This window comes from Schistocerca americana, chromosome 9 (assembly GCF_021461395.2).
Source record: "Schistocerca americana isolate TAMUIC-IGC-003095 chromosome 9, iqSchAmer2.1, whole genome shotgun sequence".
Classification (NCBI taxonomy): domain Eukaryota; kingdom Metazoa; phylum Arthropoda; class Insecta; order Orthoptera; family Acrididae; genus Schistocerca; species Schistocerca americana.
Window position 1 is genome coordinate 149,349,899 of NC_060127.1, and position 19,708 is coordinate 149,369,606.

A 19,708-nucleotide genomic window follows, 5' to 3' on the forward strand; every position below is an offset into this window, starting at 1 on the left:
TGTTTCCAAGTATGTTTTGACCTATTTTGCAATGTAGGATCGAGCGTTATCGTGCTGCAAAATCACTTTATAGTACCTCTCGCTGTATTGCGGCTGTTTGTCTTTCAATGCTCGGATCAAATGCATTAATTGCGTTTGATAATGGCACCTGTGATTGTTCCACCTTGTTTTAATACCTCCTAGTACACGACACTGAGCTAGTCCCACCAAATGCAGAGCATGATCTTGGAGCCATGAATATTCGGTTTGGCCACCAACATGGAAGTATGGCCAGGATATCACCACAATTCTTGGTGTTTAGGGTTATCATAATGAACCCATTTTTTGTACCCAGTCTCAATGTGATGCACAAATCCCTTCCGATTTTGCATGCTCTGTCACTCCCATTAAACATGCCAATTATTCTTGAGTTTGATGCGAGTCTTCACTCAGCAATGTCTCCAATTCTGAATCTTCGAAAATATTCTCTCTTCCACCACTATGCTGGTCTACGATGTTAAAGTCGCCTTTCTTTAAGCATTGAAACCACTCACGACACATTCTTTCACTAATAGCATCCTTACCATACGTACTTGAGAGCATTTGATGAGACTCAGCCACTGCTTTCTTCATACTGAAACAAAACAGTAATCCTTCTCGCAAATGACGAGAATTAGGCTCATAAACTGACACTTTCAATCAAGAACAACTTTATGATGCAGACACAAATCATCTTATGTTTGAATGAGGTTACATTGACCGAGGTCCAAGCTAACTGCCCGACATCTGCGATCTTTTCCTTTCAACCGCTACTTACTGTTGTTGCCACCTATCGGCAAATGGCAGAAGCGAAGTTATACACCTTGTATTATCTAAAAAAGGTTATCTGAATTCCTTAATAAGTTTACCACCAATGTAATTGGAACAGGTAACTGTCTGGGAAGTAGAAATGTTTGACTCAATTTCATACATCATAATCTATGTTTTTGGAACCCTGCAACAGTCCTTCATTACTTAAAGAATGAAATACTGCATCAGTTCTGGAGTTTTTCAAGCTTAGCATGACATCTTTTGAGAATTTAAACACATTGCCAAGTGCTAACATTTACACAGGTATTGTGTGTGGTGTTGCATTTGTGCTGTTATCCGTCTCTTTCACTGAAGTCTTTTTGAGATTGTACGGTTGGCCTACTGTACCACCTCCAATATGCAGAAAAATACACACACACACACACAGTGTCTGTGAAACAAAAAGTACTTAGTAAATGTTTGCACTTGATAATGGGAATAAATTCTCAAAATGTGTCTTGCTAAGCATGAAAAAATATGTAGCTAGTGCAAACAGAAAACATTTGAGCAAAGCAGAGAGAGAAAATGAGTGAACTAGCACTACAAATGACCAAACAATGAAACACACGAGATACGAATTAAACACAAAGGTGCCACAATGATCACAACAATCACGAAGTTGTGCATGCAAGTGGAGAGGGTTTGGAAATGGTTGGGACTGTTCATGATACTTTTATTCAAACAAACCTACTGACTCCCATCAGCCATCACCTTGAGTAGAGCTTGGCAGCAACTGGAGATAGAACATGAATTGCTCCAACTTTTACCAAATTAGCTCTTTTGAGTAAAGTGCCCTAGTACCAAGAAACTTAACTACATAATATCTGAAAATATTACATGAAGGCCAATGCAATGCCAACATAATTTTTTGTCTATATCAGATTTTACTTCACTATCATTTCTTCATAAAGCATACATCGTGGGCAAATTATAAACATGTAAAAAAAAAAAAAAGTAACAGACGGCAGCAAAATGTTAGTTCCAGGAATGTAAAAGCTGGGTTGCACTGCAGTGATGTAATATACATCAAAGTGGTTGTGTGTGTATTAAAATGGTTTTATTTGTGTGTTACAACATGTGAAACATAGGTTTAATTTCTATTTCTATTTTGTGTCAAGCACGTGAGCAACAAAACAGCCTGCTAGTAGCATCTTCGATGCAGCTGCCAGAAATGCTATGCTAGCCACCACCACAGCTTACGTGACAACCAGCTATCACAACAAGATCCTGGATCCTGTCCTGTTCTGTCTCTAGTGTCACATATCTGACTCCACTGTCTTAGTTAAAATTCAATAGTACATATTAAAGTGACTGAAGGACTTTTATTGATCATGTAGTATGTCATGTTGAAACAGTTGACTTCCTAGTCAGTAAAATCTCTGAAAATTTACTATAAAGCATTCTCAGAAAGTAAACTCAATCATCCATGCTACATACACATCAACTAAAGGGAATTATCTTTCCTCTTGCAATGAAATAATGAACCTGCAAATACAGACAAACTGCATTTTTACTTCTTCAATCACAGAATTACTGCACCTCAAAGTTAGGAAGAAGTTATTGTTCTGAGCACAATCATAACGCAAAAATCAAATCTTCAGAAATCCAGTCATCGGGTTGCAGATGGCATATTAAAACAACTGATGTTACAATTGTGCTTTCTGCTGGATTCTTATTACCACACTGAATCAGTGAATATTGTTATATGTATCATATATCTGGAGAGTGGCATACTGGAGATAAAAAAGATCTTATAAACATTGGTTGAAATCTTTATTTGTAACACAAAGGCTAACACTTCTGATCATCATTAATACTAATTGACAAGTTTTAATTATAATTATTTTAAAAGCAGTTTCCAATATCTCTAACTATATGAGGAAATGAAAGCTCTGAATTTAACAAATATGAAATCTAACAAGCTTTTCAATAACTGTAACATGTATTATTTTACAGTGACATTTGTGTCCCGACAAAAATAAATGCAACTTGATGCATCACCAATTACACGGAACCATGCACAACATTTAAAGAAAAATATTTCTCTCAAATGACAAATATAAGCTACAGAAATTGAAAGCCAATACATTAGTAATGAATTCTACGTAAGCACAAACACAAGTGCCCGTTCATTACAGGTAACACACAGACATCTCTCAAAATAGGGAATACTTTCTGGTACCACTAACTAACTCTCACAGAGATGTTGATAAATGCACTGTAAACAGTGAACATAACAAATTTTCTACTACAGAAAACTGTTGCAAAATAAACTGAGAAAACATCACAGTGCGTACAAACATGAAAGTATGATCAGCTTTCTTCAATACTGTTATTTTTAATAAACAGACTTTGCACAACATATGCTACAAAAGTCCAAAATACGATTCAATTCAACTGGCATTATAATAATTCAAGTTCACAACATTTATAACAAAAGCAATTTTCCATCTATCTGATGAAATATGCTGACTTACGTGAGTCCACAAACAACTTCATAAAAAAATCAGACTAATAAAATCTGTTTCAAGACTTACTGTATATACACACATACATAAAAAAATGATCGAACCCGGAAAGAAAGCTGTCTATACACTTTACTTAAATCCCTTATGATCATCATATATTGTAGCATAAAAGATACACCACTTAAAAAGAAAACTTTTAAATGCATTTATATCAATATGTTTCTTTGGTACTCATTATTTTCAAATAGAATGTGCAACAAGCTACTTGCAGCCAGTAAGCAATAACATTTTTGTACTTCTGTTAACACATCAATTAAAATTAAAGTCATCTCTTAGAATGTAAAACTGTATGTTTACACTAACAAAAACAGTATATATTTAACAGCAGCATATGCACATTTTCCCTTCAGTAAAAAATTCAGAGTATCAAAGAAACAAACACATTTAAATCAGCATACTTTGAGAAAAAAAAGCTTTCTTTCAAGTCCTTCCATTTCTGCTTATGGTACAGACCAAGTGTGCCTTGTATTATGTAACTGTCCCACATATGAAACATTTGCCAGAAGGGCAGATGTATGAAATTAAAATATGATTTCCTTTTTAAGGCAACTGGCATGTGCCTCCAGTAAGCAACCAAAAATCAGTTACAGCCTGTTCTAAATGAGTGATTTAAAAAAGGCCAAAAAAACACGGCAAACCTTCAAACCAGCAGCTGTGAAATAGTCTCGTAAATGTCTTTTTGAGGTTTGAAAAGCACACTTAACTGACATTAACATCAAGTCTCCAACATGATTACAATCAACTGGTTTGAGGGTCATTATAATGAAAACATTACAACATTCCACAGCGAACAGAAAAGAAATATATTAATGAACTCCAGGAATATAATGAAAAGAAACTGAAAAGACAGTTAATGAACTGAAATACTGAGAAATAAATAAATAAATAATGTACCAGCCATTTACAGAATAAGTAGAGATTTGAATTTAAAGGTTTTTTTTACATAATTAAATATACATGCAGTTTCTCCAGCACTTTGGCAGCAAACAACTTTGGGCAAAAGAATTCACTTTACAGTTGTCATTCGAGGCTACTCTGTTCCACAGCAAAAGTAAGTAATAAGTAGGAACGGCATGCATCACATGAGAGATGTAATGACTGAAGATGTGATGTATATTCCTGGGATGAAGAATACTTTATAACTTATCTCTACAAACAGTGACAGTATCTTGAATTTGTATAGCAAAATATCATCACAGATTGTAGGGCTGTAGCCAGAAAATAGAAGAAACACACAAGTTCTCTCCACTCTCACACACACTGGATTTTTCAGCACCTGTAAAACACAATTAAGGAGGTGCATTAAATCTGGAAAAAAGAGCATAAAATATTAAAAACACACACAAATATTCATCAATTACAGAATAGTGTTGTTAATATATAAATTTTATGCAGGCCGTATCCCACAGCTTGTCAGTATTTTAAAAGTACCTAGAGCGGCTGTTAACTTAATTCAAACTTCCCATCATCCTCCGGTATCATAAAATTATTTACAACATCCCATTCAGTGGCAGTTTACTCTACATCAAATAAAATGAATCCATCATGCATCACAGCAACTTGCACCATGATTCGAAGTACATGTTAAACTGTAGGTCCATCTGTAGCCAGGAGCGTAAGTCAGTTCAAAGGCTGGAGGAAGGCAATGTCATATTACCTGTAATAGAACTGCATCTGGTGAAGCACTGCAGTGTTAAAATCAATCTCGTGTTTCAAGACAGGTTTACCTTCACTTTTGTGGCCGAGAGTTGTATAGCCTACCCCTCATTTTATTCATTTTGAACATTGAGGAAGAAGTAAATGAAACCATGGAGAGATGTGGAAGAGAGTTAAAGATCAGGAAGGAAAACAATCAACTTCTTGATTTGCTGATGACATTGTAATTCTGTCAAAGATAGCAAAGTACTTGGAAGAGCAGATGAACATACTAGACTGTGTTTTAAAAACAAGTTGTCAGAACAACGGTAATGGAATGTAGTTGAGTTAAATCAGATGAGGGTGTTGAAATTAAATTATGATATGAGTCACTAAAAGTAGTCTATGACTTCTTATTTGGGTAGTGAAATAACTGTGGATGGCCAAAAAGGAGAGGATCTAAAATGCAGACTAGCTACATGAAGTAACACCAAATACAGATTGAAGTATGAGGAATTCTTTTCTGAAGTGGTTTGTGTGGAGTGTAGCCTCGTACAGAACAGAAATGAAATCTGGATGATAAACAGTTCAGATTTAAAAGAATAGAAACTTATAAAATGCATTACAGAAGAAAGTTGAAAATTAAATGGGTAGGTCAAATAACTAAAGAGGCTGTACAGAAAAAAATTGGGGGACGGAGGGAGGGGAGAGAAATTTGTGACAAACTTGACTAAAAAAGGGGCCAGTTGATAGGACACATCCTGATGCATCAAGGAATCATCAATTTGGTAACTCAGGGAAGCCTGGGAGTTAACACTGACATGGAGACCATCAGACCTGTTAATCACTGATTCTGATGAGTCTCCAGTGTGTTCTACAGAGACCTGTCCTGAGTACACAGCTAGTGGCTCTTCATGCAGCGGCCCCTAGTTTCTGTGAAAACTAATGTTGAAGTTTTATAGATACATCCTATCCCCACAATGTCAGTCATGTTTAGACAAAACAAGCGTAGCGCAATGGCTAAGGTTCATGGCATCCTTCGGATCAACCGATCGAATGATGTTTGCTTTTACAGACGTGTAAAAATTTTCCAAATAAATAAATAAAATAATTCAAAATGCTCCCAAATTGTGAAGACAAATAGATAAATATCTTTGAGTGAACATTCCATAAAAATACATTCTTCAATTCTACATCAATTTAGTGACCTGCTTTCACAGGAATGGTCAAATGTGTGTGGTTCATATTGAAGATTACCGAAGAAATAACAATAGTTCTGAATTGAAATGAACTGCATTTTCTGGTACCGACTCTGAAAAATTCATGTGCACGTTTCATGAAAGCTACAGTCTTGCAGGCACATGAATTTTTCAGAATCGGTACCAGAATCTGTGTTTCCGTTGCTTCTATAACAAATACCATCCATAATTCTGTTCTAACACAACAAGTGGTAGCAAGTAAGACGATTGTGTTATCTACTCCATAACAAACAGAACACGTATTATTCAACAAAGTTGGCTGTAATGGTTGATATGTTAATGAAATTATTACTGTGAATATGACTACTTTTGAACAGTTTTGCGTGACATTTACTATTTAATGATATTCTGTAAATTATGTAAAAACTGAAGAAAAAAAGTGTACATGCAAGGTTTGAACCCATACCACTGACATCATAGCTGTGAACCTTAACCACTGCACTACACTCACTTGGTCAAAACTTTCAGGTATTGGAGGTACAATTATTTCAAGATTTATTTTCTTAAAAATTAGAGGCTGTAACATGGAAAGCCACTAGACGTGTACTCATGACAGATTCCTCTACAACATACCTAAGACTCATTGAAACCAGTGATTAACAGGTCTGATGGCCCCCATGTCAATCCCAAAACCAAGCACAGCATGTGTGTGTGACAGGCATGCTGCAAGTGTCCCAAGCTCTAGCTCCACTCTTCTTCCTCCATTCACATGTTTTTCACTTCTTTTTGGGTCTGAAACTCTATGAAATGACCTCTGCATTGTGGTGCCATCATGTGGATGTTCCTCAAAAAATTTCGGTGTTCTCAAAGACAACCCCCACTTATCCAAATCCACTGCACTGACACGTGACATCTTGTTATGCTAGCAGTACATTTTCCAAAAATATGTTAGAGGTTTTGACCAATAGTGACCGAGAAGCTTTTGAATGAACCATCTGAAAATTCAGGTTCTGGAGGAGACATTTTTTAAAGCAAACAGTGATTTTGATTCTGATTTAGACTCTGGCACAAAAACAGCATTATTTCAACATTACCATTCCACTGTTCTACATTACTATGCTTGATATATCAGCTATGTAAGTTATATAGAAGATGTTTTACTGTTGAAAAATCTTCAGATGAGGAATTATGATGGACCACATCTGATGAAAAACCATCATTACCTGAATTCGAAGAAGAAAGTGGATCTATGGCAGAAGTGGAGGACAACAGCAGTCCTTTCAATATTTTTTCAACTTTTCTTACTGAAGCAACAATAAATCACATCAAGGCAGAAACTAACAAATATGCGAAATCCATTACAGAAAAATGAGAAGTTCAAAAAACATGAAACCCACAAGCATTTGGTGCACATTGTGGTATAAACTTCAAGAAATGTATTTTGCTCTTTGTTGTTCTAAGCCATGCGTGTCTCGTAATGAAAAACAAAATATGTGATTACTGGTCTACAAATAACTGTTTCCACACCTTTTGCAGATTCAGTTCTGGCTGGAAATAGATTCTTTGCTATTCTCTAGTGTCTGTATCTACAACTACATGTAAATGACATTGCATAAGATCAGACCTTTCCAGAATAATTTGCTTTCACAGTTTCCAGCAGTGCTTTCAACTGAGGAAGATCATATCAATGATGAAGGTGTGTGTAGATTCAGAGGAAGTTATTTTCCACATGTGTGGTGATTTAAAGACAAGATATGTTTTACACAATTAACTGTACATGGTTGAAGGTCAGTTAAACAGCTCACGTTCACTGCCCCGACTGGCTACCTCAACAAGGGACAGTGACAGATACTACGGTTCACCAGATACTACGGTTAACCAATTTTTTTATTTTCTGTGGGAGAATAAATCCAAGGCTATGGGAATGTATGTGTCGAATCAGAATGGATTTCCTAAACAAGGCATAGCCAACAAAGATAGAGAAAGATGACTGTATATTAATGGGGGAGAAACATTTATTGTGCCTGAAGTGGAGGGACAATAGAGTCTTTCTATGATTGTCAAGTCTTCACGAGATGACGCAAACAGAAGTGAACCCAAAAGACAAAGAACCTGACCTGATACCATTCAAGGCTACAATCTTGGCAAGACTGGTGTAAACAAGAATGGTCAACTCATTTCACTACCTTTTCAAGAAATGGCAAATGACATGGTGAAAAATTATTTTCCAACCTTCTTTATAATGGTGGAGTGAACACTCGTGTCATACTGAAAACCACAAAATAATCAGGACAAATTTTCTTCTGCAACTAAGTTTGCAGTTTGCAAAAAAATGAAGCATACATCAAAACACTGCTACTCCCCTAGATGTATGTAGCAACAGATTTCTAGAAAAGCATTTTGCTGATAGAATTCCTTCCATGGAAAAGAAGAAAGAGAATGCAAAGTTTGCACAGGAAAAGCATAACTGTTCACAGGAAAGTAAAGAAACAGCATTATGCTGCCCTGACTAAAGTTACACCATACATACCAGAGTATTTAAAACTGTACCATACAATGACAAATTCTTGTTAATTGCAGTAATAAGAATCCCCACAGATTTTTTCATAAACATGTACTGAAATTTAAATAAAATTTGTGTGCTATATTTGTAGTAAATTATTTTGTAATTATAATATAAAAGAAGCTTTCTAAATTTAAAAAAATTATCCAAATTTGTACTTAACGTTATGATAATGAATTGTTAAGCACTTTTAAGATATGCAAAAAGGCTTGGGATTCTGTGACATGCATGCTGAAAAGAACCAGGACTCAAAATGCCTACTGCACCAATGCCAATTAAAAGTTAGTTCACATTTAACCCTGGCCAATGCAAAATTCCACAGCACCAACCTCTGTTGAACAAGGCAGTTAGTTAATCACAGTTAAAGTTGATGGAGGTTGGAGGCTAGTTTAGGTTATCATGGCTAGAATGAAGTAAAAGTGTACCATAATAAGGTGGTGGTGCATTTTGATGTTTTAGATGGCACAGAAGACGAAGAAATATTATATCTTGACCATGTAAATTACCACTCCCTGGTGTACTTGTGGAAATGGGAAATACTTTTGCAGATTACAGGGGCAGGAAATTTGAAGAAACACTTTGTCTTTCAAAGGAAACAGTATGGTGATTATTATGTCAAATCAACGAGAGGTTGCCAATGAACAGACTTCTAAAGACATTGAGTGCACAAGCATCTGGTGCATTTAATATAGCTATTGGTGGTAGTGCTAACGTACATAGTACAATGTACAGAATTATCAGTGATGTATTGGGGATCATAGCAGCAAAGTCTCCACAATACATAAAGTTTTGTCCTCCAGCAGAATTTACACTTCGAGATGGATGTTTTCAGAGTACTTGATGGATTTCCTGGAGTCATTGGTACTGTAGACTGTACTCACAGAAGGATTCAGTATATTATGGGGTATAATGTGGAACTTTTCCTACAGTAAGAGAACTTATTTGTCATTTAACTGCCAAACTGTCAACGACCACAATTTAATAATATGGAACACTGTTGTTTTGTGGCCTGTTGTTAGACTGTGTTACTGTATTTGACCACACCTCAAGTTTCTCCCTAACACTACACTCATCCATTTTTTTTGCATTCTAAATTATTTACATTACAGCTGTCAGCTCTAAAAGGACATCGGTTTCAAATTTTGAGAAATTCAGCATCTGTTAGTTGCGCTTCATAGTGCAGTAACAATACCCAAGTTATGATAAACTGAAAAGTGTGACCAAGTACCAAGGTGGTTTTATAGGTAAGTACCACAGACTACAACTATTATTATCTGAGCATGTACAGTACCTTTTTCTAACCTGCGTTAGTGCAGTGCTGAGAAAACTTAATCTCAATTAAGATTTAAATGTGATGACATAACTGTAGGACATCTTGCTTTTTAATTGACATTGGTGCAGTTAGCCCAAAGTGTTAAAACTTACTGGGAGAGATTGGGGGGGGGGGGGGGGGGAGGAGACTACGGTTCTAATACAGAAAGCAGACAAATGGATGTAGGATGCTGTAGTTATATAGAGATGAAGAGGTTGGCACAGGACAGACTACAGTGGAGAGCTGCATCAACATCAGTTGGACTTATGACCAAAACATAATCAGGATGTTTTACTATTTACAGTGACTACCCAAATGGTTAGCATCACCGTTTTTGGTGCAGAAGGACCTGTATTTGATTCCCAGTACCACCTCCAAATTTTTTCTGAGCTAGGGAGGTCTAATGGGGGTCCACTCAGACTCATGAGGCCAAATGAAGAGCTGCTTCAATAAAAAAAAAGGGGGGGGGGTCCTCCATCAGACTTCATCTACTGGCAATATTAGCTGAAGGGATCGATGACATGCTAATCGTGTGTCCCACGGTCATTAGGTAGCTCCTCATACTGCCTCGCAGGCAACTATGAGCCAGTTTTTAGGCCTAAGATCTCATCTGTGAATGGTGTCTGTGTGTCTTATCGATAGTATAATGGATTTTACTACTGACAGCAACAATGCACGATTGTTCTTATTTATTTTTTATGGCACAGTTGAAACACTGTCATGCAAGCAATGTCAATTTTCAAAATTTTATGATATCTGAAGATGATCAGAAGATCAAAACTGGTAGTAAATAAAGAATTATTGCAACAGCAGCTCTTTGCAGTTTTAAAAATAAGGCATTTGCAAACAAATTATTAAAAATTACACCAGGGGACTGCAGAGGGCAGACAGCAGAGGATGGTAGTCAGGCAGAGTGTGTAAAGAGAAGGAAGATTAGCGTACGGAGTACAAGCTCAGGTGAGGAAAGGACGGAGAAGGAAATCGACCATGCCCTTTTCAAAGTAACTGTCCTAGTGATTTACGGACATCACTCAAAACCTAAAGATGGCTGGCCAGAAATGAGCTGTCCACTGTGCCACCTCACTCGGTGTGTGTGTGTGTGTGTGTGTGTGTGTGTGTGTGTGTGTGCGCGCGCATGTGTGTAGCAGGGACAAGATGGGGCAGGGGAGGGAGGGGGGTGGGGTGCAGAGGGGAAGGTAGAACACGCCCGAGTAGGATAGGCAGCAAGCAGAGTATGCTATAGCAATGTGTCACTGGCAGAGCCTGAGGAAGTCAAATGTAGCACGTCAAGTGGAAGAGTGGATTTCGAGGAGCACGAATACAGAATGGAACAGAATAAGAGGAAGAATCTAAACACTGTGGGCATAGATTAATGGAGTGAAGTGAGAGACCTAGGGACAGATTTGGAGGTGGGTATGGGATAGGAGCTAGCAAGTGAGAGCACAAAGGGACTGCAGTGTCAAAGAATTGTAATGATTCCCGTCGATGCAGCTCAAAGAAGCTCATTTGGGGAAGGATCTATGTGGGATGGGTTGTGAAGCAGCCATCTAATGCTAGCAGCATGTACAAAACATTCGCAATTTAATTTCTGCATCAAATCTTTAGCTTTCTACATAATCCTCTGTCTTTATCAGGGATGACTGACTGTCAATGAAATTAATACAGACAAAAAGGGACAAAATTTCATGCATGCTCCTCAAAACACTCGGCAAGAAGCTGGCCACTATTGGAGACAATGGAAAACCTTTGGCCACTCTGTCAGTCATTTCATAAAAATTACCGTCAGAAGAAATAAGTGGTGGTCAAAGCACAACAGAACAACTTCATATTTTCAGGAGGAGAGTTGTCTGTCAATAGGTTCAATGTGTCCTCCATGGAAGTTTTGTAAACAGACAACATCCAGGCTGACAAAAATATTGTTAGGGCAAACTGATTTTCCCAATTTTTCAATGAACATTCAAGACATTTTAATACAATTTTTGCAATGGCCATCTGTGGGTGTTATAAGCCTGGTTAGAAATTTGACTAACCTTTAGCTGGGAGAAACCAATAGCACTAAGAATAGGTTGCAACCTACGACCACCTCCATCGATTTTTGCTGGACTGTAAAGCTGGAGAGGTCTAGCAGCTTCATTTCAAGAGTTCTTCACGACATCGTTAAGTAAACCAGAATTCTTCAGCATCTTTGTAGTGATGGTAAGATGTTCCTGACAAAGACAAAGCCGAATTTTGTCTGAAGCTCCATATTTCATCCCGATTTAGACACACATTGTCATCGCAAAAAATTTCGAGCTCTTATCATTGGTGTACTGTGCTTAACAGTACTTTATGGCATTAGATTGTTAACATCGCTTTTTACTACAGTCTGTCAATGGCCACTTGTTCAAGAGGACAGTCTGCTGGTGACTGTTGCCACACAAGGCTGTGCAGAAGTTACAGCAGATCTGATATATGACACAACTTGTTTCACAGATCTCCGGCAGGGTAGGATACATCTATGATTAGAATGTAAGAGACTTAATAATTATTTTGGTCTCTTATCGGCTGTCGACCACTCAGCACCTCACTACACTGCGACCATTTATCTTTACTCATTCCATAATTAAAATTGAATTACTACAATATAGAATACCAGTATGTCAAAAATAATAAATTCGAAACAGATAGATTTTTGTAACTGCAAAATCCAGCCATAATGAAGTCAAGGGAATGTAACTATTTTAACGCTGATTACCCACAACACACTAAATCTGAGAAAATTAGAAGCAAGAAATGCCATTTATATCATTGGAATGAATTTGGCAGGATCTATATTCACATTCTGGAGGCCACTGTGGACTGCGTACTGGAGGTTCTTAGTACCATTGTCAACTACTCCATGTCCTACTCTATTTGAGTATGAATCAAACAATGAAAAATCCAGGATGGAATGTAACAATATGAGAGAAGGAAAGTTGCTACTCACCATAAAGTAGAGATGCTAAGTCGCAATAAGCACAGTAAAAAGATTCACACAATCATAGCTTTCGGCCATTAAGGCCTTTGCCAGCAACACACACACACACACACACACACACACACACACACACACACACACCCCCACACGTCTGCAGTCTCAGAGAGCTGAAATTACACTGCGAGCAGCAGCACCAGTACATGATGGGAGTGGCGACTGGGTGGGGGTAAGGAGGAGGCTGGGGTGGAGAGGGGGAGGGATGGTATGGTGGGAGTGGCGGACAGTAAAGTGTTGCAGCTTAGATGGAGGGTAGGAGAGAAGGTGCAGAGGGGGAGGGGGTAAGTAACGGAAAGGAGAGGAATAAAAATAAAAATAAATTAAAAGACTGGGTGTGGCAGTGAAATGACGGCTGTGTAGTGCTGGAATGGGAACAGGGTGGGGGCTGGATGGGTGAGGACAGTCACTAACGAACGTTGAGGCCAGGAGGGTTACGTGAACGTAGGATTTATTGCAGGGTAAGTTCCCACCTGCACAATTCAGAAAAGCTGGTGTTGGTGGGAAGGATCCATATGGCACAGGCTGTGAAGCGGTCATTGAGATGAGGAGTATCATGTTTGGCAGCGTGCTCAGCTACAGGGTGATCCACTTGTTTTTTGGCCACAGTTTGTCGGTGGCCATTCGTGTGGACAGACAGCTTGTTGGTTGTCATGCCCACGTAGAATGCAGCACAGTGGTTGCAGCTTAGCTTGTAAATCACATGACTGGTTTCACAGGTAGCCCTGCCTCTGATGGGATAGGTGAGGTAAGTGACTGAACTGGAGTAGATGGTGGAAGGAGGATGTATGGGACAGGTCTTGAATCTAGGTCTATTACAGGGGTATGAGCCATGAGGTAAGGGATTGGGAGCAGGGGTTGTGTAAGGATGGACGAGTATATTGTGTAGGTTCGATGCACGGCAGAATACCATGGTAGGAGGGGTGGGAAGGATAGAAGGTAGGCTATTTCTCATTTCAGGGCATGAAAAGAGGTAATCGAAACCCTGGCGGAGAATGTAATTCAGTTGCTCCAGTCCCGGATGGTACCGAGTTACAAAGGGAATGCTCCTCTGTGGCCGGACTGTGGGACTTTGGTACGCGGTGGGAGACTGGAAAGATAAGGCATGGGAGATTTGTTTTTGTACAAGGCTGGGAGGATAATTACAGTCAGTGAAGGCTTCAGTGAGACCCTCGGTATATTTAGAGAGGGACTGCTCCTCACTGCAGATGCGACGACAACGGGTGGTTAGGCTGTACGGAAGGGACTTCTTAGTATGAAACGGGTGGCAGCTGTCGAAGTGGAGGTATTGCTGGTGGTTAGTAGGTTTGATATGGTCGGAGGTACTGATGTAGCCATCTCTGAGGTGGAGGTCAACATCTAGGAAGGTCGCTTGTAGGGTTGAGTAGGACCAGGTGAAGCAAATGGGAGAGAAGTTGTTGAGATTCTGGAGGAACGTTATTAAGGTATCCCCTCACCTTCAATCCAGATGGCAAAGATGTCATCAGTGAATCTGAACAAGGTGAGGGGTTTAGGATTCTGGGTTTTTAGGAAGGATTCCTCTAGATGGCCCATGAATAGGTTAGCATAGGATGGTGTCATGCGGGATTTGTTTGTAGGTAATGCCTTCAAAGGAGAAGTAATTGTGGGTGAGGATATAGTTGGTCATGGAGACTGGGAAGGAGGTAGTTGTTTTGGAACCCATAGGGATTCTGGAAAGGTAGTGTTCGTTAGCAGTAAGGCCATGGGCATTAGGAATGTTAGTGTACAGGGAGGTGGCATCAATAGTGACAAGCAGGGCACTGTGTGGTAAAGGGAAAGGAACTGTGGGGAGTCAGTCGAGGAAATGGTTTGTATCTTTTATATAAGATGTTAGGTTCCAGGTAATAGGTTGAAAGTGTTGGTCTACGAGAGCAGAGAATCTCTCAGTGGGGGCACAGTAACCGGCCACAATGGGGCGTCCTGGGTGGTTGGGATTATGGACTTAGGAAGCATATAGAAGGTGGGAGTGCGGGAGTGGTAGGGATAAGTAGAGAGATGGACTCTGGGGAGAGGTTCTGGGATGGGCCTAAGGATTTGAGTAGTGACTAGAGATCCTGCTGGATTGCTGGAATGGGATCACTGTGGCATGGTTTGTAGGTGGAAGTATCTGACAGCTGACAGAGTCCTTCTGCCATGTAATCCTTGCAGTTCAAAACTACGGTTATGGAGCATTTGTCTGCAGGTAGGACTATAAGATCGGGATCAGTTTTTAGATGGTGGACTGTGGTTCTTTCTGTGGATGTAAGGTTAGTATGCGTATTAAGGGATTTGGGGAATGATGGTGAGGCAAGGTTCAAGGATAAGAAATTCTGGAAAGTTAACAGGGGGTGGGTATGGAGGAGTGAACTGATTTAGGCAAGGTTCAATATTGGTCTTTGATTGAGTCTGATTGGTTGGGTTGGCGGCAAAAAAGTGTTTCCATTGTAGGGACCGGGAGAAGGAGAGAAGGTCTTTAACTAGTCCTGCATGGTCGAATTTGGGAGTGGGGAAAAAGGTGAGGCCTTTGGAAAGGACTGATATTTCTGTGGCCAGTTACTGTGCCCCCACTGAGAGAATCTCTGCTCTCGTAGACCAACACCTTCAAACTATTACCCGGAACCTATGTTCCTATATAAAAGATACAAACCATTTCCTCGACCGACCCTCCACAGTTCCTTTCCCTTTCCCTTTACCACACTGTGCCCTGCTCGCCAGTATTGGTGCCACCTCCCTGTACACTAACATTCCTAATGCCCATGGCCTTACTGCTAACGAACACTACCTTTCCAGACGCCCTATGGATTCCAAACCAACTACCTCCTTCCCAGTCTCCATGACCAACTATATCCTCACCCACAATTACTTCTCCTTTGAAGGCATTACCTACAAACAAATCCCGCATGACACCATCCTATGCTAACCTATTCATGGGCCATCTAGAGGAATCCTCACCTTGTTCAGATTCACTAATGACATCTTTGCCATCTGGATTGAAGGTGAGGATACCTTATTCACGTTCCTCCAGAACCTCAACAACTTCTCTCCCATTTGCTTCACCTGGTCCTACTCAACCCTACAAGCGACCTTCCTAGATGTTGACCTCCACCTCATAGATGGCTACATCAGTACCTCCGACCATATCAAACCTACTAACCACCAGCAATACCTTCGACAGCTGCCACCCGTTTCATACTAAGAAGTCCCTTCCGTACAGCCTAACCACCCGTGGTCGTCGCATCTGCAGTGAGGAGCAGTCCCTCTCTAAATATACCGAGGGTCCCACTGAAGCCTTCACTGACTGTAATTATCCTCCCAGCCTTGTACAAAAACAAATCTCCCATGCCTTATCTTTCCAGTCTCCCACCACGTACCAAAGTCCCACAGTCCGGCCACATAGGAGCATTCCCCTTGTAACTCGGTACCATCCGGGACTGGAGCAACTGAATTACATCCTCCGCCAGGGTTTTGATTACCTCTTGTCATGCCCTGAAATGAGAAATAGCCTACCCTCTATCCTTCCCACCCCTCCTACCATGGTATTCTGCCGTCCATCGAACCTACACAATATACTCGTCCATCCTTACACAACCCCTGCTCCCAATCCCTTACCTCATGGCTCATACCCCTGTGATAGACCTAGATTCAAGACCTGTTCCATACATCCTCCTTCCACCATCTACTCCAGTTCAGTCACGTACCTCACCTATCCCATCAGAGGCAGGGCTACCTGTGAAACCAGTTATGTGATTTACAAGCTAAGCTGCAACCACTGTGCTGCATTCCACGTAGGCATGACAACCAACAAGCTGTCTGTCCACACGAATGGCCACCGACAAACTGTGGCCAAAAAACAAGTGGACCACCCTGTAGCTGAGCACGCTGCCAAACATGATACTCCTCATCTCAATGACCGCTTCACAGCCTGTGCCATATGGATCCTTCCCACCAACACCAGCTTTTCTGAGTTGTACAGGTGGGAACTTACCCTACAATAAATCCTACGTTCATGTAACCCTCCTGGCCTCAACGTTCATTAGTCACTGTCCTCACCCATCCAGCCCCCACCCTGTTCCCATTCCAGCACTACACAGCCGTCATTTCACTGCCACACCCAGTCTTTTAATTTATTTTTATTTTTATTTCTCTCCTTTCCGTTACTTACCCCCTCCCCCTCCGCACCTTCTCTCCTACCCTCCATCTAAGCTGCAACACTTCACTGTCCACCACTCCCACCATACCATCCCTCCCCCTCCCCACCCCAGCCTCCTCCTTAACCCCACCCAGTCGCCACACCCATCATGCACTGGAGCTGCTGGTTGCAGTGTAGTTTCAGCTGTCAGAGACAGCAGACGTGTGTGCAAGTTGCCCTCGTGCGCGTGCGTGTGTGTGTGTGTGTGTGTGTGTGTGTGTGTGTGTGTACTGCTGACAAAGGCCTGAATGGCCGAAAGCTATGATTGTGTGAATCTTTTTATTGTGCCTATCGCAACTCAGCATCTCTGCTATATGTTGAATAGCAACTTTCCTTCTCTTGTACTGTTCTATTTGAGTATGTAAGGAGGAGCAAAATCACCACCTCTTGATCTGCCCTAATCTCAATTTCATTACTCTTATGAGAGACATACAATGGAGGCAGTAAAATTGTGGACTGACGTTTGGATTGGTAACAACAAAAAAACTTCACCAAGTGGCGATGGTATCTTCTAAGACAACAGTGGAAAAGTGTATTCAGTGTGGTTCTACATACCGCAACATAGAATACTGCCACATTACCAGAATGAATTTTCACTCAGCAGTGGAGTGTGCACTGGTTTGAAACATTCCAACAGATTAAATCTGCATGCTGGACCAAGATTTAAACCTGGGACATATGACTTTTACGAACAAGCACTCTAACGACTGAACCACCCACTTCCTCTTCTGACACATCTGGGAGGTAGGAGAAGAGGTACCGATGGAAGTGAGGCTGTGAGAGCAAATCGTGAATCATGCTCGAATAGCTCAGTCAGCAGTATACTTGCCTGTCTAAGGTAAACGTCACACGTTTGAGTCTTGTCCAGCACACAGTTCTTAATCTATCAAGAAGTTACATTGCCACATTAGATCACCACTCTGCAAAGGGAAAACGGAGAAACTACACAACAGGCACATCCACATCAACAAACCCACACCCAACCCCACCCACACAAATACACAATTCAACAGTTTGTTCCCAATAAGAAAGGAGAGCCTTTACATAAATATTTTCACCACTGACTCAGCTAATTGCTGCAATTTCTCTGTTGTTGACCTTCACTTCTCAGCATTGTTTGTATTTATGCAACAAAAATTTTAGAAATTCACTCAATATTGTCATTGTTTTGAACAAATATGTGAGATTCTGATAAGCATAATTGATTCTCACCAGCAATGATTTTACTAATCCAAGACAGATTGGGGGAACAGCCACTCGGAAGGAAAAAAAAAAAAAAAAAAAAAAAAAAAAAAAAACACACACACCTTCATTTGACCAGTTCAGAAGTTGCTACAGGACATAATTCTCAAGATCAGCTTTTTACAATTAATTATTATACCAAAGACATATTGCCTCACCGTACCCGCCGAATCTGAACTTTCAGTTTCTTTCTAGCTGGTTAGTACTTATTAACTCTGCTTTCTGCTTGTACCCATTCTTTTACATAAGAATTTATTCCATCTTGAGGTCAATGCCTGTGATAAATTCACCCAACTGGCCCTTGCCATCAAACACACAATCACCATTACCATTATATTATATTTGAACAACATGCCCTATGCCAAGAAGTGCTCCACCAATGCATTCTACAACCAGTTTCCCCACAATGGCAGTGATATTCTTAAAAAAAAAAAAAAAAAATTTACGGATCTCATCTGGACCAATGACAAATTACACTGAAACCTTTAATTTACCTAAATTAGTGTCTAAAATGAGAGGGAGTGGTGAATTTAATAACTGTATGCTGGGTATAGTAATAAAGAAATAATTTGTACTAATTCACTACTAACCTGTCACACTTTATTTCTTCTTTGCTGGGTTCCTATGGGGTGTTGCTGGTCGCCCAGAATTCATTCCTGCATACTGGTATTTTGCCTTCTTTTCTGATGGTTTTAAAATCTGGAACAGGAAAATAAGTTCAGCAAGTTAATTTAGTGAGCTATGAGGCACTTCTTTATATCAATATGAATAATTGTTTAGTTCCCACGGAACCACAAAATGGTTATTGCCATGCCTTCACATTACTAGTCTATGTTTTGGTAAAGTGAATGTAAAAAAATGTTGAAATCTGGGGCAAAAGCGTCTAACGGCTACTACAACAGGAATGACTCTAAGAGAGTTGACAGGCTCAAAAAACACAGTTTAATCTCTAGGGTCTAGAAATTTCAGGAAGTTTCTCCCTTAGGTGAAAGACAGGAAACAGGAAAAGAAGGGTAACATGTATATCAGCTGAAGGGCAGGAAATCCACTAGGTATAGGAAAAGATTCAGAAGTAAAAATAGACTGAGAGCCAAGATCTATGTGCTATCAAAACTCAGGCAGAGCATAAAATTATTTGCCCTTCCACAAATCATAAGCACTTGAGAAGCACCACTGTTATTTGTCTTCACTCAAATATGCAC

General features: G+C 40.0%; 1 protein-coding gene across 1 annotated transcript in view; it reads right to left on the reverse strand.

Moving 5' to 3' along the window:
- Positions 1 to 2,584: 2,584 nt before the first annotated feature.
- Positions 2,585 to 19,708, reverse strand: part of LOC124550942 (serine/threonine-protein phosphatase PP1-beta catalytic subunit) — a 91,158-nt gene continuing 74,034 nt past the window's right edge. Inside the window, exons 7-8 of the mRNA XM_047125749.1 lie at positions 19,097 to 19,205; positions 2,585 to 4,632 (exon numbers count right to left, since the gene is read on the reverse strand). Coding sequence (XP_046981705.1) covers positions 19,107 to 19,205 — 99 coding nt within the window. The 3' untranslated portion in view covers positions 2,585 to 4,632; positions 19,097 to 19,106. The remainder of the gene's footprint in view (positions 4,633 to 19,096; positions 19,206 to 19,708) is intronic.